This window comes from Equus caballus, chromosome 6, assembly GCF_041296265.1.
Source record: "Equus caballus isolate H_3958 breed thoroughbred chromosome 6, TB-T2T, whole genome shotgun sequence".
NCBI classification, from domain to species: domain Eukaryota; kingdom Metazoa; phylum Chordata; class Mammalia; order Perissodactyla; family Equidae; genus Equus; species Equus caballus.
In genome coordinates this window covers 48,049,168-48,070,716 of record NC_091689.1, presented here as the reverse complement: position 1 = coordinate 48,070,716, position 21,549 = coordinate 48,049,168, and the positions used below count along the sequence as shown (strand labels likewise).

Genomic DNA, 21,549 nt, shown 5'->3' with positions numbered 1-21,549 from the left:
ATTTTCTTTCCATGTCCATTTTATTTAGAGTTTTTATCATAAATGGATGCTGTATCTTATTAAATGCTTTCTCTGCATCTATTGAGATAATCATGTGATTTTTATTCTTCATTTTGTTAATGTGGTGTACCACGTTGATAGATTTGTGGATGTTGAACCATCCCTGCATTCCAGGAATGAAACCCACTTGATCATGATGTATGATCTTTTTAATGTATTGTTGTATTCGATTTGCTAGTATTTTGTTGAGGATTTTTGCATTGATGTTCATCAGAGATATTAGCCTATAATTTTTTTGTGTGTTGTCCTTGTCTGGTTTTGGTATCAGGATAATGTTTGCTTCATAGAAGGAGTTAGGAAGCCTCTCCTCTTCTTCAATCTTTTGGAAGAGTTTGAGAAGGATAAGTATTAAGTCTTCTTTGAATGTTTGGTAGAATTCACCAGGGAAGCCATCTGGTCCAGGACTTTTATTTTTTGGGAGGTTTTTAATTGCTGTTTCAATCTCCTTACTGGTGATCGGTCTATTCAAATTTTCTACTTCTTCTTGGTCCAGTTTTGGAAGGTTGTATGTTTCTAAGAATTTATCCATTTCTTCTAGATTATCCAATTTGTTGGTGTATAGCTTTTCATAGTATTCTCTTATTATCTTTTGCATTTCTGAGGTGTCGGTTGTAATCTCTCCTCTTTCGTTTCTGATTTTATTTATTTGAGCCTTCTCTCTTCTTTTCTTGGTGAGTCTAGCTAAGGGTTTGTCAATTTTGTTTATCTTTTCAAAGAACCAGCTCTTGGCTTCATTAATTTTTTCTATTTTTTTTAAGTCTCTATTTCATTTATTTCTGCTCTGATTTTTATTATTTCCTTCCTTCAGCTGATTTTGGGCTTTGTTTGTTGTTCTTTTTCCAGTACCTTTAGGTGCACTTTTAGATTGTCTGTTTGGGATTTTTCTTCTTTGTTGAGGTAGGCCTGAATTGCTATAAACTTCCCTCGTAGAACCACTTTTGCTGTATCCCACACATTTTGGCATGTCATGTTTTCATTTTCATTTGTCTTCAGGAATTTTTTTATTTCTTCTTTGATTTCTTCCTTGCCCTAATCATTGTTCAGTAGCATTTTGTTCAATCTCCACATTTTTGTGGCTTTTCTGGTTTTCTTTCTGTAGTTGATTTCCAGTTTCATACCTTTGTGGTCAGAAAAGATGCATGGTATTATTTCGATCTTCTTAAATTTATTGAGACTTGTTTTGTGGCCTAATATGTGATCATTCCTGGAGAATGTTCCATGGGCATTTGAAAAGAATGTGTATTCTGGGGTTTTTGGATGGAATGTTCTGTATATATCTACTAAGTCCACCTGGTCTAATGTGTCCTTTAAGGCTAATGTTTCCTTGTTGATCTTCTGTTTGGATGATCTATCCATTGGTGTAAGTGGAGTGTTAAAGTCCCCTACTATTATTGTGTTACTGTCTATTTCTCCTCTTATGTCTGTTAATAATTGCTTTATATATTTAGGTGCTCCTATGTTGCGTGTGTAGATATTTACAAGTTTTATATTTTCTTTTTGGATTGTTCCCTTTATCATTATGTAGTGCCCGTCTTTGTCTCTTATTACAGTTTTTGATTTAAAGTCTATTTTGTCTGATACAAGTATTGCTACCCCCACTTTCTTTTCTTTGCCATTTGCATGGAATATCTTTTTCCATCCTTTCACTTTCAGTTTGTGAGTGTCTGTAGGTCTGAAGCGTGTCTCTTGTATGCAGCATATACATGGATCTTGTTTTTTATCCAGTTGGCCACCCTATGGCATTTGATGGGAGCATTTAATCCATTGACATTTAAAGTAACTTGATAAATATGTATTTATTGCCATTTTGTCACTTTTTCCTTTTTTTGGGTGTTTTAGTAGTTCTTCTCAGTTCCTTTCTTTTTCTCTTTCTCTCTTCACTTGTGGTTTGATGGCTATCTTTAGTAATATGTTTGATTTCTTTTGTGTTACTTTTTTTCCTGCTAGTTATAGGTTTGTGGTTTGTGGTTACCATGAGGATCCTATTTAATATACTATGCATATAACAGTCTATATTGAGTAGATAGACTCTTTAGCTTGACCTCTTTCTAAAAGCTCTACTTTTTCACTCCCCTCCTCCCACACTATATGTTTTTCACATCATATATAGTCTTTTGTTTAGTGTGTGTATATCCACTACCCTCTTATCATTTAAATAGGTAACTTTAGTACATTTGTCTTTTAACCTTCATATTACCTTCACAGGTAGTTGATCTGCTGCCTTTACTATACTTTTACCTTACAAGTGATTTTATTGCCTGTTTTTTCTTGTTGTTGTCTTGTTTTATTTTTTTTGATAATTTCTTTCTTTTGTCTCTATTTGTGGTAATTACTTTCCCACTTAAATAAGTCCCTTCAGCATTTCTTGTAGAACTGGTTTCTTAGTGATAAACTCCTTTAATTTTTGCTTGTCTGGGAAGTTCTTGATCACTCCTTCCATTCTGAATGACAGCCTTGATGGATAGAGTATTCTTGGTTGTAGGTTTTTTCCTTTTAGCACTTCAAATATGTCATGCCATTCTCTTCTCACCTGTAGGGTCTCAGCTGAGAAGTCTGCTGAGAGCCTGATGGGCTTCCGTTTATATGTCACTTGTGGCCTTTCGCTTGCTGCTTTTAGGATTCTCTCTTTGTCTCTAATTTTAGACATTTTGATTATAATATGTCTTGGTGTGGGCCTCTTTGGGCTTATCTTGTTTGGAGCTCTCTGTGCTTCCTGAACTTGGATGTCTGTTTCCTTCCTCAGGTGAGGAAAATTTTCCTCTATTATTTCGACATATAAATTTTCTGCCCCTTTGTCTCTCTCTTCTCCTTCTGGGACCCCTATAATCCAAATGTTAGCACGCTTGATATTGTTCCAGAGTTCCCTTACACTGTTCTCATTCTGTCTAATTCTTTTTTCTCTTTTCTGTTCTGCGTGGGTGATTTCCTCTAATCTTTCTTCTAGCTCGCTGATCCGTTATTCTGCTTCCTCTACTCTGCTATTGAGTCTCTCTAGTGAATTTCTCATTTCAAGTATTGTATTCTTCATTTCTGATTGGTTCTTTTTTATATCTTCCAATTCTTTGCTGATGTGCTTACTGTGTTCATCCATTCTTATCTGCATATCTGTGAGCATCCTCATTATATATTTTTTGAATTCCTTGTCAAGGAGGTCGCTAGTTTCTGTTTCATTTAGTTCTTTTTCTGGTGTTTTGTAGTGTTCCCTTGCTTGGAAAGTATTCCTTTGCCTCCTCATTATGCCTCTTTCTCTGTGCTATTTTCTTTGTACTAGGTGAGTTGGCTATGCCTCCTGATCTTGGAGAAGTGGCCTTATGTATGAGATGCCTTATGAAGCCCAACAGTGTGCTTCCCTCTCGTCACCAGACCATAAGAACCAGGAGTGACCCCTTTGTGGGCTACTTGTGTTCTTCTGCTGTGGCAGGGTTACTCCCACTGCAGGTACCCAGGGAGTCTGACCTTTCCTTCCCTGGCCAGCTGTTTGTAAATCCGGTTTGGAGGGGCCTCAGCACTGTTGGCTACAAAGTCTATTAGCACACTCTTATTGCAATTGTCCTCTTAATTTGGTTGGTACCCATTGTAACTGGTTGCTAGGCTCAGGGGCATACAGTTGTGATAGGCCTGAGGCCAACAAGGCTGATGTCAGTTCTCTTAGGAGTGCAGCTGAGTGGGGCTAGCCCTTGGCATGGAGGCAGTCAGTTGTTTCAGGCTTTGGAAGGTGAGGCTGATCCTTTTTATGGCTATTTGTAAAGCACAAGTCTTTTGCCACTGATAAGCCTCATCCCCCTCTGGACCACATACACTGTCAACACAGTCCTGGTCCGTGCACACTTCTCAACCCCCTGGAGCGTACTCCACTGCCACATTGCAGAGGCCCCCACCTCTGCCCCAATGCCCCCCATAGTTCACCTGGTCCTCACACAAGCCCTGCCCCACAGAGGCAGACACCATTGCCTGCCTATAGAGGATCAAGGCACTCAGTCAATGCAGGCTGAAAAGTAGCCTGAGGGCTAGCTGTTAGGTGGGGCCAGTCCCTGGGCAGGTTGCCTGCCCTGGCTGAACTGGATTAAATCTGTGCTCTAGTGGGTGTAGCAGACCCCTGGGCTGACAGCCCAAGGGATGCACCTCAATGGCCCCCATTGGTGTCTGTATGTGCACGCCTGGACCACCTCAGAACAATGGCCCCCACCAATTTCTCAGTCTCAGGAGAGGACCCTCCTCTCACCAAGATGCCCCCAGAGCCCACCAGGTGAGTCTTGTTTCACCAAAGGACAGTCAGCCTTCTCTCTGGTGATTTTAGGTTGCTGCAATGAGTGAGTTTGTGCATGGGCCCTTTAAGACCTGGATCTTTTCGGCTTTTGGCCGATAGCTTTTCTGGGGTGTCCCTGCTGCAGTTAATAGCCAGCAAAGCCAGATAGTAAGACCCCCATCTCAGTTGGACTGAGTCTGAAGGATGGTTATAGCAGTCTTACCCCTGCTCCGGATCTCACTCCTCCAGGGAGGGCTGCGGACATTAGGTTGGCTTCTGCCTGGCCAGCTGAGAAACTCCGCTGCTCCCAAAGGTGGCTTTTTTCCTCTCCGGCCAGAGTTACTGCCTCTTTTGCTTTCATCAGGACTGTCCCTTGTCGTGGGGGTTCTTTTTATCCAGTTTTCAGTTTTCAGTCCAGGGTGATTCTTCTCAAAATTGTTGTAAGCTGGTTGTGTTCTTGGGCGGAGGAGAGTTCAACGTCTGCTCACAGCACTGTCTTGACAAGAACCTGGGGTTTTCTATATATAAGATCATGTCGTCTGCAAACAACGAGAGTTTCACTTCTTCCCTCCCTATTTGGATTCCTTTTATTCCTTTTTCTTGCCTGATTGCTCTGGCCAGGACCTCCAGTACTATGTTAAATAAGAGTGGTGATAGAGGACATCCTTGTCTTGTGCCTGTTTTCAGCAGGATGGCAATCAGCTTTTGCCCATTGAGTATGATGTTGGCTATGGGTTTGTCATATATGGCCTTTATTATGTTGATGTACTTTCCTTCTATGCCCATTTTGTTCAGAGTTTTCATCATAAATGGCTGTTGGATCTTGTCAAATGCCTTCTCTGCATCTATTGAGATGATCATGTGGTTTTTATTCCTCAGTTTGTTGATGTGGTGTATCACGTTGATTGATTTGCGGATGTTGAACCATCCCTGTGTCCCTGGTATGAATCCCACCTGATCATGATGTATGATCCTTTTGATGAATTGCTGAATTCTGGTTGCCAAAATTTTGTTTAGAATTTTTGCATCTATGTTGATCAGTGATATTGGCCTGTAGTTCTCTTTTTTCGTGGTGTCCTTGTCAGGTTTTGGTTTCAGCGTGATGTTGGCCTCATAAAATGTGTTAGGAAGTGTTCCATTCTCCCTAATTTTTTGGAATAGCTTGAAAAGGATAGGTATTAAATCCTCTCTGAAAGTTTGGTAGAATCCCCCAGGAAAGCCATCTGGTCCTGGGGTTTTATTCTTTGGGATGTTTTTGATTGCTGTTTCAATCTTTTTCCTTGTGATTGGTCTGTTCAAATCGTCTGCCTCTTCTTGAGGGAGCTTTGGGAAATTGTAGGAGTCCAAGAATTTATCCATTTCCTCTAGGTTATCCATTCTGTTGGCATATAGTTTTTCGTAGTATTCTCTTATAATCTGTTGTATTTCTGCAGAGTCTGTTGTTATTTCTCCTCTTTCATTTCTGATTTTGTTTATTTGAGCTTTCTCCCTTCTTTTCTTTGTAAGTCTGGCTAGGGGTTTGTCAGTTTTATTTATCTTCTCAAAAAAACCAGTTCTTTGTTTCATTGATCCTTTCTACTGCCTTTTTTATTTCAATAGTATTTATTTCTGCTCTGATTTTTATTATTTCTCTCCTTCTGCTGACTTTGGGCTTTATTTGTTCTTTTTTCTCTAGTTCAGTTAGGTGTAGTTTAAGATTGCTTATTTGGGATTTTTCTTGTTTGTTAAGATGTGCCTGTATTGCGATGAATTTTCCTCTTAATACAGCTTTTGCTGTATCCCATATGAGTTGGTATGGCATGCTATCATTTTCATTTGTTTCCAGGTATTTTTTGATTCCTTCTTTAATTTCTTCAATGATCCATTGCTTGTTCAGTAGTGTGTTGTTTAGTCTCCACATCTTTGTGCCTTTCTCTGCTTTTTTCTTGTAATTAATTTCTAGCCTTATAGCATTATGATCGGAGAAGATGCTTGTTATTATTTCAATTTTTTTAAATTTGTAGAGGCTTGCCTTGTTTCCCAACATATGGTCTATCCTTGAGAATGTTCCATGTGCACTTGAGAAGAATGTGTATTCAGCTCTTTTAGGGTGAAGTGATCTATATATGTCTATTAAGTCCAATTGTTTTAGTTTTTCATTTAGCTCCACTATTTCCTTGTTGATTTTCTGTCTGGATGATCTGTCCATTGATCTGAGTGGGGTGTTGAGGTCCCCTACTGTTATTGTGTTGTTTTTAACATCTTCCCTTAGGTCTGTTAATAGTTGCTTTATGAATCTTGGTGCTCCTGTGTTGGGTGCATAGATATTTATAAGCGTTATTTCTTCTTGATGAAGTGTCCCTTTGATCATTATATATTGTCCCTATGTGTCTTTCTTTACCTGTCTTATTTTGAAATCCACTTTGTCTGATATAAGAATTGCAACACCTGCCCTTTTTTTCTTGCTATTAGCTTGAAGTATTGTCCTCCACCCCTTCACCCTGAGCCTGTGTTTGTCCTTGGGGCTGAGGTCTGTTTCTTGGAGGCAACAAATTGTTGGATCTTGTTCTTTCATCCATTTTGCCACTCTGTGTCTTTTTATTGGAGAGTTCAATCCGTTTACATTGAGAGTGATTATTGATGCATGTGGACTTAATGCTGTCAATCTGTCACTCATTATCTTGTTTTCCTGTGTGTCTTTTCTTGTGTCCTTTAGCCTATGCATTTAATACTGCAATTTCTTATGCTGGGTTTCTTAGATTTTTCCTTATTTATGATTTGTGACTCTGTTCTGTATTTTATTTTAGTGTCTACCCTGAAGTTTGTATTTAGAATTTCATGTATAATATAGTCTATTCTCTGGTGGTCTCTTACTTACTTGGCCTAGACTGATTTAGTCCCTTTGCTCTTCCCCTCCTAAATAATTATTTTCATTTCTTATTCCAACTCATGTTATGAATTTGTAGTTAGAGTGATAAGATCGTCCTTGCTTTGGTAGTTTCCTTACCTTTACCTGAATGCTACAGTTGAATATTTGCTATCCTGTTCTGGTTCTATCCATTGGTCTCCCTAGTCTGTGGATTGTGACCCCTTTCTCCCTTTTTTCTTTTTTCAGGTATGAGAGGCTTCTTGAGGATTTCTTGTAGTGGAGGGCTTTTAGTTACAAATTCCCTTAACTTTTGTTTGTCTGGAAAAGATTTAATTTCTCCCTCATATCTGAAGGAAATTCTTGCTGGATAGAGTATTCTTGGCTGACGATTTTAATCTTTTAAAGCTTTGAATATATCACTCCATTCTCTCCTAGCTTGTAAGGTTTCTGTAGAGAAATATGCTGAAAGTCTGCTAGGGGCTCCTTTATAGGTTATTTTCTTCTTTTTTCTTACTTCCCTGAGTATTCTTTCTTTATCTTTCCTTCTTGCCAATTGTACTACTATGTGCCTTGCAGTAGGTCTTTTTACACTGACAAATCTAGGAGATCTGAAAGCTTCCTTTACACACATTTCTCCATCAATCCCTAGATTTGGGAATTTCTCTTCAATAATTTCGTTAAGCACACTTTCAGCTCCATTTTCCTTTTCCACGTTCTTGGGAATTCCTATGATCCTTAAGTTCTTACTCCTCATTGAATCCACTTTCTCTTGGAGATTTTCTTCATTTTTTTAAATTCTTAGTTCTCTTTCTTCCTCTGTCTGGAGCCATACAGCCTGTCTATCTTCAATTATGTTAATTTGCTCTTCTATGGTGGCTACACGGGCATTCAGGGAATTCATATTCTGTTTTATCTGGTCCATTGTGTTTTTCATCTCTAGTAATTCTGTTGGATTCTTCTTTATGATTTCAATCTCTTTTGTGAAGTAACTCCAGAATTCATTGGCTTGTTTCTCTATCTTTCTGTCTACCTCATTGAGTTTTTTGATTATAGCTGCTCTGAACTCATTATCACTTAGTTTACCTAATTCCAAGTCCTCAGGACTTAATTCGATGTTTTTATTGTTTTCCTTCTGGTCTGGGGCTTTTATAAATTGCTGGATGGTAGAGGAGCAGTTTTTTCACATGGTGGTAGAATTCGGTTGCAGTTACACCCTGTCGCCACTAGATGGGGGTCGAGAGCCATGTGTTCTGAGCTCTCCACCTTCGGGCAAGATGGCGCTCCCAGTGTGTTTTGCCGGGAGGGAGGGGCTGCTATTCTTGTGTGCTGATCTGGATTCAGATCAGTTCTGTTCTCTGATCTCCTGAGGCCCTGCGTTTATGGGGTCCCCGCGCATGGAAGCTTTCCCCCGTCAGCGGGTCTCCACTGAACCAGCGGCAGGAGTCCTGGATGATCCCCCAGTCGTGTGGCCCCTCCCCCGCTCCTTCCCGGACCCACGCAGCAGGGATCGCAGACTCTAGGGGGGGCAGTGACGTTCTCTCCTGCCCGTTCCAGTGCCTGCGAGGCCATCAGCAAGGTTTATGATCTCTGCCTTCTTGGTATGGTAGGTCTCAAACATGTTGGCATTAGATTTATTCTCTGAAATTCAGTTTTTCCAATCTTTTGTTGTATTTTGGAGGGGAGAGAATCCTGGGTCAGCTCACCCCGCCATTTTGCTCCACCCCTTCTCCGAGATTATGTTATTTTAACATGCTCTAAACTTCCTTCAGGATTTCACCTTTATATAGATTATTATCACTGGATTTAAAAAATTCGTTGTGCAGCTATGATTTCTAAATGAAAAGGGGAAAATTTATTAACAGAAGAAAAATTGGAAAATAATGCCTGGACTGATATGAAAAATGAACGAAGGTGAATAAATGATATGCTGATTTTCTATTTAACAATTTTAAGTATTATTTGTTATTTGACATTCTTACAAATGTAAAGCATGCTCTTTATAAAAAATTTTTAAAAATACATTAGAATTCAAAGAAGAATATAAGCAGCAGCCATGATAAACTGCTTAGTGGCATCTACTGGCAACATTTTAAAGTATACATTTCCATTTCCTTTCTATCCTTGTATGATTTTAAGCTACACATTTCTTTTTTCAGCTTTATTGAAGTATAATTGACAAATAAAATTATAAGATATTTAAAGTGTACATTGTGATGATTTGATATACATATACTTTGTGAAAGGATACTTCCCATCTAGTAGTTAACACATCTATCACACCACACACATATATCCACACATGGTTTTTTGAGAGGTGAGAACATTTAAGTTCTACTCTCCTAGAAAATTTCAATTATACAATGCAGTGTTGTCAACTATAGTCACCATATTACATATTAGATCCTCAGACCTTATTCACCTTATAGCTGCAAGTATAAATCCTTTTATCAACTTGTCCCTATTTCTCCCACCCCCACCCCTTGGAAATGAATTTTCTACTCTCTGTTTCTATGAGTTTGACTTTTTTTTCGAGATTCTATATACATGATACCATGCACTATTTGTCTTTGTCTGGCTTATTACACTTAGCATAATACCCTCAAGGTCCATCTATGTTGTCGCAAATGGCAATATTTTCTTCTATTCTATTGTGTGTGTGTGTGTATGTGTGTATGCCTGTGTGCATATATATATCACAGCTTCTTTTCTTAATCCGTTCATCAGTTGATGGACACTTAGGTTGCTTGCATATCCTGGCTATTACAAATAATGCCGTAATGAACATAGGAGTGCAGATATCTTTTCAAGATCTAGTTTTCATTTCTGTTGCATATATATACCCAGAAGCAGGATTGCTGTATCATATGGTAGTTCTATTTTTAATTTTTGAGGAACCTCCATACTGTTTTCCCTAGTGCTGCATCAATTTATATTCCAACCAACAGTGCAAATGAGTTCCCTTTTCTCCACACCCTGGCCATACTTTTTATCTTTTGTCTTTCCGGTGATAGTCATTCTAACAGAGGTGAGGTGTTATTTCATTGTGGCCTTGATTTGTATTTCCCTGATGATAATTATGTTGAGCACTTTTTTATGTACCTGTAGGCCATTTGTACGTCTTCTTTGGAAAAATGTCTATTCAGTTCCTCTGTCCATTTTTTATCAGATCTTTTTTAATTTTTGCTATTGACTTCTATGAATTTTTTTATATATTTTTGAGATTAACCACTTATCAGACAAATGAATTGGAAATATTTTCTTCCATTCCGTAGGTTGCCTTTTCATTTTGTTAATAGTTTGCCCTTCTGTGCAGAAGCTTTTTAGTTTGACGTAGTCTTTTTATTCAGTCAATTTCTCTACATGAATATATGTCTATGCCATAAAGCAAATTTCAATAAAGTGATTACATTGATTACATTGAATGTATAGCATTTCATTATATTAATAGAAAATTAACCAGTCTTTCATTTATGGACACACATTGTTTCTAACATTTCTGGTCTTTCAATAAAATACAGCTATTAGCATTCTCTAGGATAAAGTTTGCCCACAGCATGATTTTTTTAATGCTGAATCACTCTTTGCTTTTACTTCCCTATTTCTATTAGAATTTCTTTTAAAACATGATAAATATAATACATATATATATAATGAGGCTTAATAATGAAGCAAATATGAATAATCTTTTCCTCTTGCCCGTAGTCTTGCTACCTATGATCACCAGTGTAAATAATTTTCTATGCTCATATGAGTTAAATAAACATATTTGCACATCTGTACCAAACAGATGCTACTAAAAGGCTTGTTGTACATAATTCAATTAAATAGGGGCAATTTTAATTTTTGCAAATCTCTTAGAAGTATATCCAGTTATTGATTCATGTTTCCTCTGTGGTTTTTACCAAAGTAAATTAGTATCATACAACTGTAAGTAGCTGTCCCACTTTAGCCTAGGTCTGGACTTCTCACCAACTCTAGGAGGATAGTGGCAGAAATATCACTTCATTCACCTACCAACATCTTTGTGGGCTCTTCCTCACCATTGGGACAAGAAATCACCCAAAAGGCTCCATAATGTCAAATGCTTCAGACTCTGAACCACGTCCAGGTATTTTTTTTTAATGTAAATATTCTATACTATTTTAATGAAAATAAAATTTTAGTTATTTTAATCTATCATCACTGCTGATTGTGATTATAACACGGGCATAAATGTCTTATATTTTCTTTAATATTTCCCACATACCTAAAAGAGTGCCTTTAAATATAATTAACGGAAATAATTATCTATTTCCTGGCTAGATCCAAAGTGCAATCAATTTAAATAGTTTTAGGAGAACTGGATGGGCCATTGAGTAGAAATGTGATTTGGAGTGTTTTCGATTTTATTGTTACTGCATTTATATTTCTAGCGATCTTTGAAAAGAATCAACTTCTAATCTCATTTGCTTTACAAAGTTATAAATTAATTACATATTTGTTGTGCTAAAAGAAACCACAGAGCAGACAGAGACAATCCCTATTGTGGACTTGGAACCCCCTCTTGCTCTTCCTCCTCTTCCTCCTGCAGAGGATGAATGGGGCTCAGTTCCTGAGCGCACCAACGTAGATGGTAAAGTATAAATAACCAGATTTTATTCTTCTACGTTCTCTTTTTGTTATCTGAAGGTAAATTTTCCCTTTATTTTACTACTCTCTAGGTGTTACTATTTGGGAATTTTTCTATTTAAACAAAATATAGAGATTCAAATATTTTAAAATATATAGAGGAGTTAAAAAAAGCATATTTGCTCACTTTGAAAATCTCATGTATTAAGGGGAATGTTTAAAGATAAAAAAGAAGCCATTTGTCCTAATTTTGTCTTGTTTCCTCACATGAAAATGAGAGACTACGCAAGATGATCAGAGTTTAAAATTCAGTAGATATGTAAAAGGACTCAAAAATAAAACACTAGTAGTTGATTGCCTCCTTTAGATCATAGTTAAACTTAACATCATTTAGTTAGGGTAAGGTTTCTCAACTTCAGCATTGCTGATGCATTGGACGGGATAGCTCGTTGCTGTAGTGCGTGTAGGATTGTAGGATGCTTAAGAGCACCCCCGGCTTCCACCTACAAGATTCCAGTAGCACCGGCCCCTCAGTTATGACACCAAAAATGTCTTGAGATATTTACAAATGTCCCCTTGGGGCAAAATTGCCCCTGGTTGATAGCTACTGAGTTACATTTTTCAGAAAATTAAAGAATGTTTTGGACATAAATTATGAATATAACCATTCTCTTTGATGCAGTTTTTTACCTTGTTACAAAAGTGCAATTCTTTTCTAATATAAGGAAATATATACTTTTTACACTGGAGTACCTAAATTTACTTTTGTGGGAAATAAACATATCAACAAAAAGATTATAAACAATGATGTCTGAAAGTTTAGCTTCTAGAATGTGGGGATATAACATATTATTTTTGTGAAATTTAATAAAATTATAGACGTTCTAGGCCTAAAGCAAATATCATCTGGCTTAAACTTTCCCTGAAATTTACAGTAATTTTTTTGTGAGGGGAACATGGTACTAGTCATCAAGTTCAACTAAAGAATTCCATCTTAATAATAGCATAGGTTTAAAATAAAGCATTTCTGCATTTGATCATATTAATGAAGATAATGTAATCTGAACTGAAATTTTATGCCTAATATTAAAGGTATTTAATAACACCTTGTATTTAAAAATTTCATCTGTGCTAGAGGTCCCTAAGACCACACTCAATTTTGATGATTCACTAGAACTCACAGGACTCTGCCTACAGTTGTACTTAGATCTCAGATTTATGGCAGCGAAAGGACAACAAGCATAATCAGCAAAGGGAAAGGCACACGGAGTGAAGTCTGGGGGAGACCAGGCTCAAGCTTCTAAGGGTCCTCTCCCAGTAGAGTCACAGGGTCACATGAATTGCCCCAGCAACACATTGTCACAATGTGTCACATGTTGCCCACCAGGGAAACTAGGAGAATCAGTGTTCAGGATCTTCACCGGGGATTGATCACATAGGCTCTGGCTGGCATGTAGCAAAATCCCAGACTTCCAGAAGGAAGACAGATGTTCAGCACAAACAGTATTGCTTTCACAAACAGTTTCGGCATAGTGAGTCACTCTTTTCATGGTGGGAACCCTCCTGAAATCCAGGTTTCCAGACATCAGCCAAGGCCAACCTTGTAAGCAGTCCTTTGAGGATAGCAGTCAGGTCTGCTATGTTAACCCTTTTTCTGCACATCCTCTTAAATAAGTTTTTTCCCCTCATTTAGCCTGATAGTTCATAGTAATTCACACATTGGATATTTTCTTTCAGAAAACTTAAGACAGTTTAAGAACAATAGTAAATGCAAAATAATGATATTATTCTTTCAAATTACTGGAACTCACCTTATCTCTGATTATCACTCATCCTGTTTCTTAGCTTCTCCTTTTCCCTTTGCTCGATGTGGAACAATTCCTGCCATCCTGGGAGTCTGCAGCCTGCTGCTCTTGGTGCTGTGTGCATTCTTTGGTTATCACTGTAAGTCTGGTTAATGAGAGGAAGGAAGGAATAGATTATCAGATTCTACTTCTTTAAACATGTTTCAGATAAAAGCTTTTGGTAAATATTTTATTGCCACTTTGAACAGGGAACAGGAAAAAATGACATGAAAGTACCACAATTTTTTACTTTAAGGATGAATTTGACCTTGTGAGCTCTCAATAACTACATATGTTTTTCAAGGGAGACTACATGATTGTAATTTCTGCAGAAGATACTGATAGTAATGACTGATTAACATTATTATTTTGAAAATTACAACTTAGAAATTTAGCTTGATGGTTTTGTGGCTGTCTTTACTTTGAAAATAGAAAGTAACTTCTTTTATAATTTAGTTCCAATTTCCATGCCTCCAGCAGCCTAAATTGGATAAAGAGAATATTTTCTTTATTATTAAAATTATTTGCAACTGGTTATTTAAAAATTGTAGTTTCTCATTGGTAACATTAGTTTGAACTTGAAATTCTATAATTTTGTTTAGAAAGTGAAATTCTGTACACTATATCAACCAGTCATGATGGCAAAAGATTTATTTGATATGATTTTTGTTGTTGTTCTCTGTTTTAATTGATTTTAACCATTGTTTTACCAATGTAAACACATTCAATCTTATAAGATATTGAGATATTTTAGCTTTAGGCATAGACTTTAGAAATAATAGTGGGTAAATGAAAACATACTTAGCTAAATATCTTTTCATAATTTGAGAACATTTATGGGGAACTTTTATTAAGAAAAAACTATAAGATTTAAACTTCATAATCTAATTCAATACTTGCTCATAATTGAGCATGTGTTTTACATGTCTTGAATTCTTGTTCTTAGACTTTCAAAGTGTTCCGTTATCAGAAAAGAAGCTGAAGAGCCTTAACCAATGGATTGAGTCTTTCAAAAACAAAGCAGAAACATTTATTCGGGTCCAAAAGATTCTTGATGAAAACACAGGTAATATTAGAGCTAGAATAAACAATTTTATAGAATGCTATATTGTTTTTCTTGTTGCAGCCTTAAAATGGTTAGTTGCATAATGCAGTAGGCAGCTCTCTAATACAGCAGCATGGCAATTTTGATGGCTTCTTCCCTCTTTTGGGCTTCATGGCTTCTTCACGTCATCCTTTAAAACTGAGTGAATTTCACAATTATCAAGCATAGCCTCCTATATTAATTAATTAGCTTATTCAATGCACACTACATGCCAGCCATTAGGTTGGTGTTTGACAATAAATAGAATATGAACCCTGCCCTTGGGAGGCTCAGAGAAAAACATATAAACCAAAAATAAACCAAAGTGTCAAGGTGTGCAGTAGAGGGATGTGCAAGATGTTCAGGGGGCATGGAAATAGAAGAACTTGAATATCTGAAAAGTAATGGTGTTTTCGTAGCTTCTAAATGCCTCTTAAGGAGAGGAGTTTAAAATACTAGAGTAATCATATAGCTTCATTTTTGCTAAATAAATTGTAATATAAAAAGAGTCTATGTTGATGATAAATAAATATTTTACAAAGGACTTGCATTAAAATACTAGTTTTTTCTTTTTCTTGTGAGGTGTCAAGTTTCTATTGAATAATTAAATCAGCCATTTGAGAGTCCTTTAGTGATTGACCTTGCTAAAAGGCTGGTTTCTTTTTTTCTATTGAAATATAATTGACATGTAACATTGTGTAAGTTTGAGGTGTACAACGTGTTAGTTTGACACATTTATATATTGCAATATGATTACCACAATAGCTTTAGCTAACATCTTTATCATGTCACATAATAATCATTTCTTTTTTGTGTTAAAAACAAGATCTACTCTTTTGGCAACTTTGAATTTATAATACAACATTGTTGACAACAATCACTATGTTGTGCATTTTTAAAGGCTGCTTTCTAAGCCATTGATTATTTCAGCAAAAGATGAAACTAATTCAGTAGGGAAAGAGGCTGGACTAAAATTATTTGCATATTTTGCTGCTTGATTATTGTCATTATTATGACTCTTGAAATAGTACAAAAATAAAATGTAATATGTATTCTCATCTAATATTAAGTCTTGTTGTCTCATGTAGAAACCCTGAAGTGGCTCCAAAACCAGAATGTGTATCTCCTTGAGGCTTTAGAAGAACTAAAGACCATGCAAGGTAATCTGGAAGGGAAAAAATTCTGAGTTAATAATAATTCTTAATAACAGCCTCAATCTTTTAAGAGGGAAAACTTATGAAGCCGTAAGGCCTTGTTTGTGAGGTTCTGTGAACTCTGAGGTTTAAATATTTTCTTTCCTAGGAGACAGGTGTGGACATTCTCTGAATAACTGGGTGCAATACAGAGACCACTGCTACCACCAAACCGCGGAAATGGTCTCTTGGTTAAACTGTTCTGATCTTTGTGTCACTTTGAATGCTACATTTTTAAAGACAGAAAGGGGCATATTGATGGTGAGATTATATTTCATTCTTTACTTCTGGAATACGAACATATTGTAGGTACCAAAGGAAGGGCTCACCTGCAGCTCTAAAACCAGGGAAAGGGGCACTCTTTTGCTTCGTTTTTCACTCACCTATCTCAGATATACTCCACTTCAGCACATCTTTCTTTTCCAAACACACCAGTCATGCCCTCACAGTAGAAATGATGCATTTGCTGTTCTCTCTGCATGCAATGTTCCTCTCTTTGATATAGCCATGGATAACTACTTCACCTCGTTCAAGTATCGATTCAGTTATCACCTTAATAAAGCTTGCCCTGACAACCCTATTCAAAATTGCAACCTGTGTATCAGTGTCCCCCCAGATGCCCTCCTCTGTACTCTTAGTTCTTTTTACCCACTCTAAATTTTTTATGGTATTTGTCACTTTCTTAAATACCATATCCCGTATATGTATGTTGTTAATTTCCATATGGCTCAAATGCCCCCAAAGCAGATACTTTTGTTCAATGATGTATATCACACTCAAAAAAATAAGCACAAAATTTAATAAATGATCAAATGAGTTAAGAAAAATAATTGATATTTATTGATATTTAGTAATTTAGTTCATATTTAGTAAAAGCAATTCATATTTAGTGTGGTGTCATCTTGAATATAAAACTTTCTGTTAGCTATCTTTATTTTCTTCTTCCTATTTAATTCTTGGTTCAAGAAACTACGGACACTATGGTACTGAAATATTTTTTGATGTTCTATTTGTCAGTGGGGATTTATAGACTGCATTGTTCTTATTTTTATGATTCTTTTCTTCTCACTTGATGTAAGTTCCATATTTTTCATCTCTAATATGCTTTTAGTATTAATATTTTTGTGTATTTTGGTTCCATGAAGAGTATCATGAAGTTACTTGCAGAAAATCATACTTGGCTTGGCCTATCTTATAGGGAAGAGGACAATAAATGGAGGTGGGAGGATGGCTCCTTTCCTTCTCCTGAGCTGTAAGTTTCTAGCATATGATCCATTTCCTTATGCCTTTTACAGTGTCTTTTCCTTAAAGAGCTGGAGGAAATAGAGAAGATTACTGGGCACAGAATTTAGATCTTTTTAATTCTCTTTTTTGTTATTTCATATTACACTGTCAACAATTTTATAAATCATAGTCATTCAGATATTTCATAATTTATGTAAATATGCCTCTATTATTAGACGATCTGTCTGATTACAATTTCAGATAATAAGTATAATTTGGGGAAGAACATCATTATATATGAATTTTGGCAAGTATTTATTATCAGGTATTTATATTGGGAAGAAATACAGAATCATTATTCCTCAGCCAAAGAATTTGGGCCTTTTTTATGGTTTTAAATACATATTGCTAAATTACCATCTAGAAACATTGCCTTAGACAATCATGCCAAAAATAAATATATTAGCAAGCTGTTTCATCACTCTGTGCCAATCTTAATTAATATTTCAAATTTTTGATAATTTTGGAAGCTGATTATTTTTATTTTGTTCTTTTAGGTTATATTCTTCTGCTGTTTAGTGAGGCTATTTTTCCTATAACCTGTATCAATATTTTTGTCCGCTTATCACATATATCTTTTATTTCTTGGTATGATTCCTTATATATTGTCTGTACTCTCTCAGATATGTCTTGCCCTTGTTTTCCTTTACTAATTTGTTTTTTGAGTCTATTTGCTTTTATTATGTGAACAAATGGCTAGCGTTTAAGTATACTGAAATTGTCTTTATTCATTTGAAATTTATTTTGGGATGTGACAGAGAAAGCTAAGCATGTACATGTGTGTACACACATAGATGCAATTATATCTATGTATATATTTCACTAATCAGTTGTCAAAGTGCTGTTAAATGATTCATTATTCTTCTATCATTGATTTTAATGTCATATGCTAAAATTTTAGTATTCAAATAATTTAATATGTCATTTAAATATTTCACAATTTGTGTAAACATTTTATGTGTAAACATACTTGAATATTTTCCTACACTTGCCTGTTCTATTGTCTCACATTGTGAATCTATTCTTACTTTCATGGTTGATCATTTTAATTATTGGAATTCTGTGACTTGAAAGTTTTCCTCTTCTTTAAACCTTATACAATATTTGGTACATAGAATACTCAATAGGTAAGTTGAATTAATGAATGGAAGACCATATAAAAATAGTCTGGCAATTTATTTTTACTAACACAGTTCAAAATTCTTTTTTTTCTAATTCCTTTGACATTTTGAAAAGGAACGTATTATGCATTTAATAAATGAGTAGGTAAGCTTTACTTTTTTCCAGACTATAATAGATGACCATTGTGCTCTAGAGTTGATGAAATGTAGTTTTGTTGATATTGACCTAAAATGTTCTTTATAATCTACATCTCTAGTTAAGGACTAAGTTCAATCAGAGTGTTTGGTAGCATCTACCCTATAGCATTTATGTCAGTGGTGATTTTGTAAATTGAAGTGCACAATAGAGCAAAGGGAAGTGTCCTGACATATTACATATATATATTATACACACACGTAGGTACACATATATCTTATGTTCCAAATTTCGTTACTAATTTTGGCTGATGCAAGTGTATTTACATCAATGCAATGTATTTACAACTAAAATATCCCTCTTCCAATTGTAGCTGTACATGCATAGTTGAATGGTTTCTATCATGCCAATCTGTACTTAAACATAATTTCATATCCCAGATCATATTTCCCATTTATTCTTAAAGATTTTATTTTTCCTTTTTCTTCCCAAAGCCCCCCAGTACATAGTTGTATATTTTTAGTTTTGGGTCCTTCTAGTGTCGCATGTGGAATGCCACCTCAGCATGGCCCAACAAGCGGTGCCATGTCCGTGCCCAGGATCTGAACCAGCGAAACCCTGGGCTGCCACAGCGGAGCACGGGAACTTAACCACTCAGCCATGGGGCCGGCCCCATATATTTCCCATTTTTTGTGATATTGCCATAATTATCCAGTGAGACCATTCTCTTCCTCTCTATTCAGGTGTATTTTTTCCCACTTATATTTAGTTATCACATTTTGTGAAGCTTGTTACTTAGATGCCTATATCATTTTTAAAATAAATATATGAGCTCTTTGAAAAGAGGAGAGTGCCTTGAGTTCCCCACAGCACCTATTATGATGAATTCACATAGTAAGTTCTTATATAATGTTATTTAATTCAAATACAATGAGTATGGCCAGTGACTTGTGTTTTCTAAATTTCTCAGGCATTTACCACAGCCAAGTCTGGATTTCCAGGGGAAGTGTGTGTACGCAAATGTGCACACCATTGGTACTGATAACTGCACCAGACCCTATTCATGCCTGTGTGAGAAAGCTGTCCGCTAAAAAATCAGAAGATTCAAAGAAACGCTATGAGGTTCACATCTCAATAATATTCCAGATTCAAGATCTGCCTGCCTTTATTCTATTGTTATTTTATGTTATTTATAACTCTTTTTTTCATGGCAGAAATTGATAAACGAGTTTATGCTAGAAGGAGGCAGGGTATAAGATTACAGGAAAAATATCAGGATATCCCAGGAAACTTAGAAATTTCAGAACCTCTTTGATTTTGTGAGAATTATATAAGTGAACTAAAAAACGTATCATTTGTCATGAATATTTAGCCTTTTTGTTCTTTTTCATATTTTAAAATTTATTCATTTAGAATTGTGACCCTATGGAAACAAACCTTCAGAACAAATACAATGAGAAATCTAAGTGATAAAATTTTTTTTTAATTTTTATCTTTTTCGGATGTACATCGTATTTCGAATTCTGTATACATTACATCGTGTTCACCACCCGAACACTAATTATGGTCCATCCCCTCACATGTGAGCCCAATCACCCCTTTTGCCCTCCCCCCTCCCCCTTCCCCAAAGGTAACCACCAGTCCAATCTCCAATGCTATGTGTTCTGTTTTTTTTTTTTTTTTTGTCGTTTTTATCTTCTACTTATGAGTGAGATCATATGGTATTTGACTTTCTCCCTCTGACTTATTTCACTCAGCATAATACCCTCAAGGTCAATCCATGTTGTCACAAATGGCCAGATTTCCTCGTTTCTTAAAAGCATAAAGATACTTGCACCCCTATGTTCATTGTGGCATTATACACAGTAGCCAAGACATGGAAACAACCTAGGTGCCCATCAAGGGATGAATGGATAAGTGATAAAAGATTTAATGTATAATGTACAAAAAAATGGCAGACATACAAAGAAATATAGATAGTAACATAAAGTTAAAAAATAAATAAAATAAAATTTAATTAAAATAAATTTCTGAAGTCATCTATTTTCCAAGTTCCTAGCAGATGTCTTCCTTCCTAACAGATTTTACATGTGTCAGTTTTCCTTAAATTAATTCCTTGCTTCTATTGGAAACTATACATCCTGTCAGAGGCTACTTTTAAATAGACTCTAGATCCACTTCCTCCTACCCTCACAGTGTTTCATGTTCTTATTCCATTAATTACCCTCCTCACATATATACAACGACTTCCATTTAAAATGCATTACCTTCAAGATGTAAACATACCCACACATCTCCACCCTCCCGTTAAATTCATGTCTTCCTCTGTCGCCTCTTTCATAAGTTTCTCTTCAAAGTCAGTGTACTTGAGCAAAAAATCTCAAGTACAAATCTCTTATCTACTTTCTCACTTTCTAATCATTATTCAGAACATTGTTATTTGTCTTCTTTTCTCCTTTTTATTGAGACTGCTTTTGTTTAAGACCCAAATCATCTGTCATTCATTCATTTATTTATTTTCAATCTTTTTATTTATCTGTTTCTGTTTTAGGCAGCAAGTTTAACTCATGAATCCAATTTATTTCAATGCTTATGTTATTCGATCTATGAACAGAATTTTTACTGGATTACTTATTTCATTCTTCTTGATTTATTATTATTATTATATTTGGACACAGTGTTATTTTTCTGTGACAAAAGACAGCATATAAAGACAGTTTTGTCTTTCTTGGTGTTCTTCCTACCACTCTGGTCCTGTAGTCTTAGTCTCATTTATGGATTTTTTTCTAATCGCTCCCCAATGTTTTTCAGCTTGAAGGTTTCATTAGGGGACTTTCATTTCATGTAGGATGACATTTGATTTATTAACACAGGTGTGGCAGACAGACTTTTGGTGTACAAGATAAGAGAGGAGGCCTGGATTCAAGCATCTTCTGTGACATTTCTTGTATATTGGACATTCTGTAAGTTAGTCTGCATCTGTGGGTTCAGTTTCCTAATTCATAAGATTGGGTTGGTAATAGCTGTAACTCATAGTTAATTGTCTGAGGGTTAAATAGGACCATAAATGAAGCATCTAGAATGGCAAAACCACAGTAGGGATTCTTTAGACATTAACTATTGTT

General features: G+C 35.9%; 1 protein-coding gene across 8 annotated transcripts in view; it reads left to right on the top strand.

The window, feature by feature from the left end:
• LOC100060538 (natural killer cells antigen CD94) overlaps nucleotides 1–21,549 on the top strand; it is a 41,591-nt gene that overhangs the window by 4,752 nt on the left and 15,290 nt on the right. For 2 of the 8 annotated variants that reach the window (XR_011440246.1, XR_011440247.1), the window contains exons 2-10: nucleotides 11,104–11,262; nucleotides 11,647–11,766; nucleotides 13,608–13,706; nucleotides 14,553–14,672; nucleotides 15,779–15,850; nucleotides 15,993–16,144; nucleotides 17,082–17,135; nucleotides 19,395–19,546; nucleotides 21,298–21,387. Coding sequence is in view for 3 of the 8 variants with exons in the window: in XM_023643080.2 (XP_023498848.1) it covers nucleotides 11,229–11,262; nucleotides 11,647–11,766; nucleotides 13,608–13,706; nucleotides 14,553–14,672; nucleotides 15,779–15,850; nucleotides 15,993–16,144; nucleotides 17,029–17,135; nucleotides 19,395–19,515 (825 nt within the window). In the remaining 5 variants the exon portion in view is untranslated. Of the gene's footprint in view, nucleotides 1–11,103; nucleotides 11,263–11,646; nucleotides 11,767–13,607; nucleotides 13,707–14,552; nucleotides 14,673–15,778; nucleotides 15,851–15,992; nucleotides 16,145–17,028; nucleotides 17,136–19,394; nucleotides 19,787–21,297; nucleotides 21,388–21,549 lie in introns of those variants that run through there. The other 6 variants (XR_002808626.2, XR_011440245.1, XR_002808627.2 and 3 more) reach the window with 5 other exon arrangements.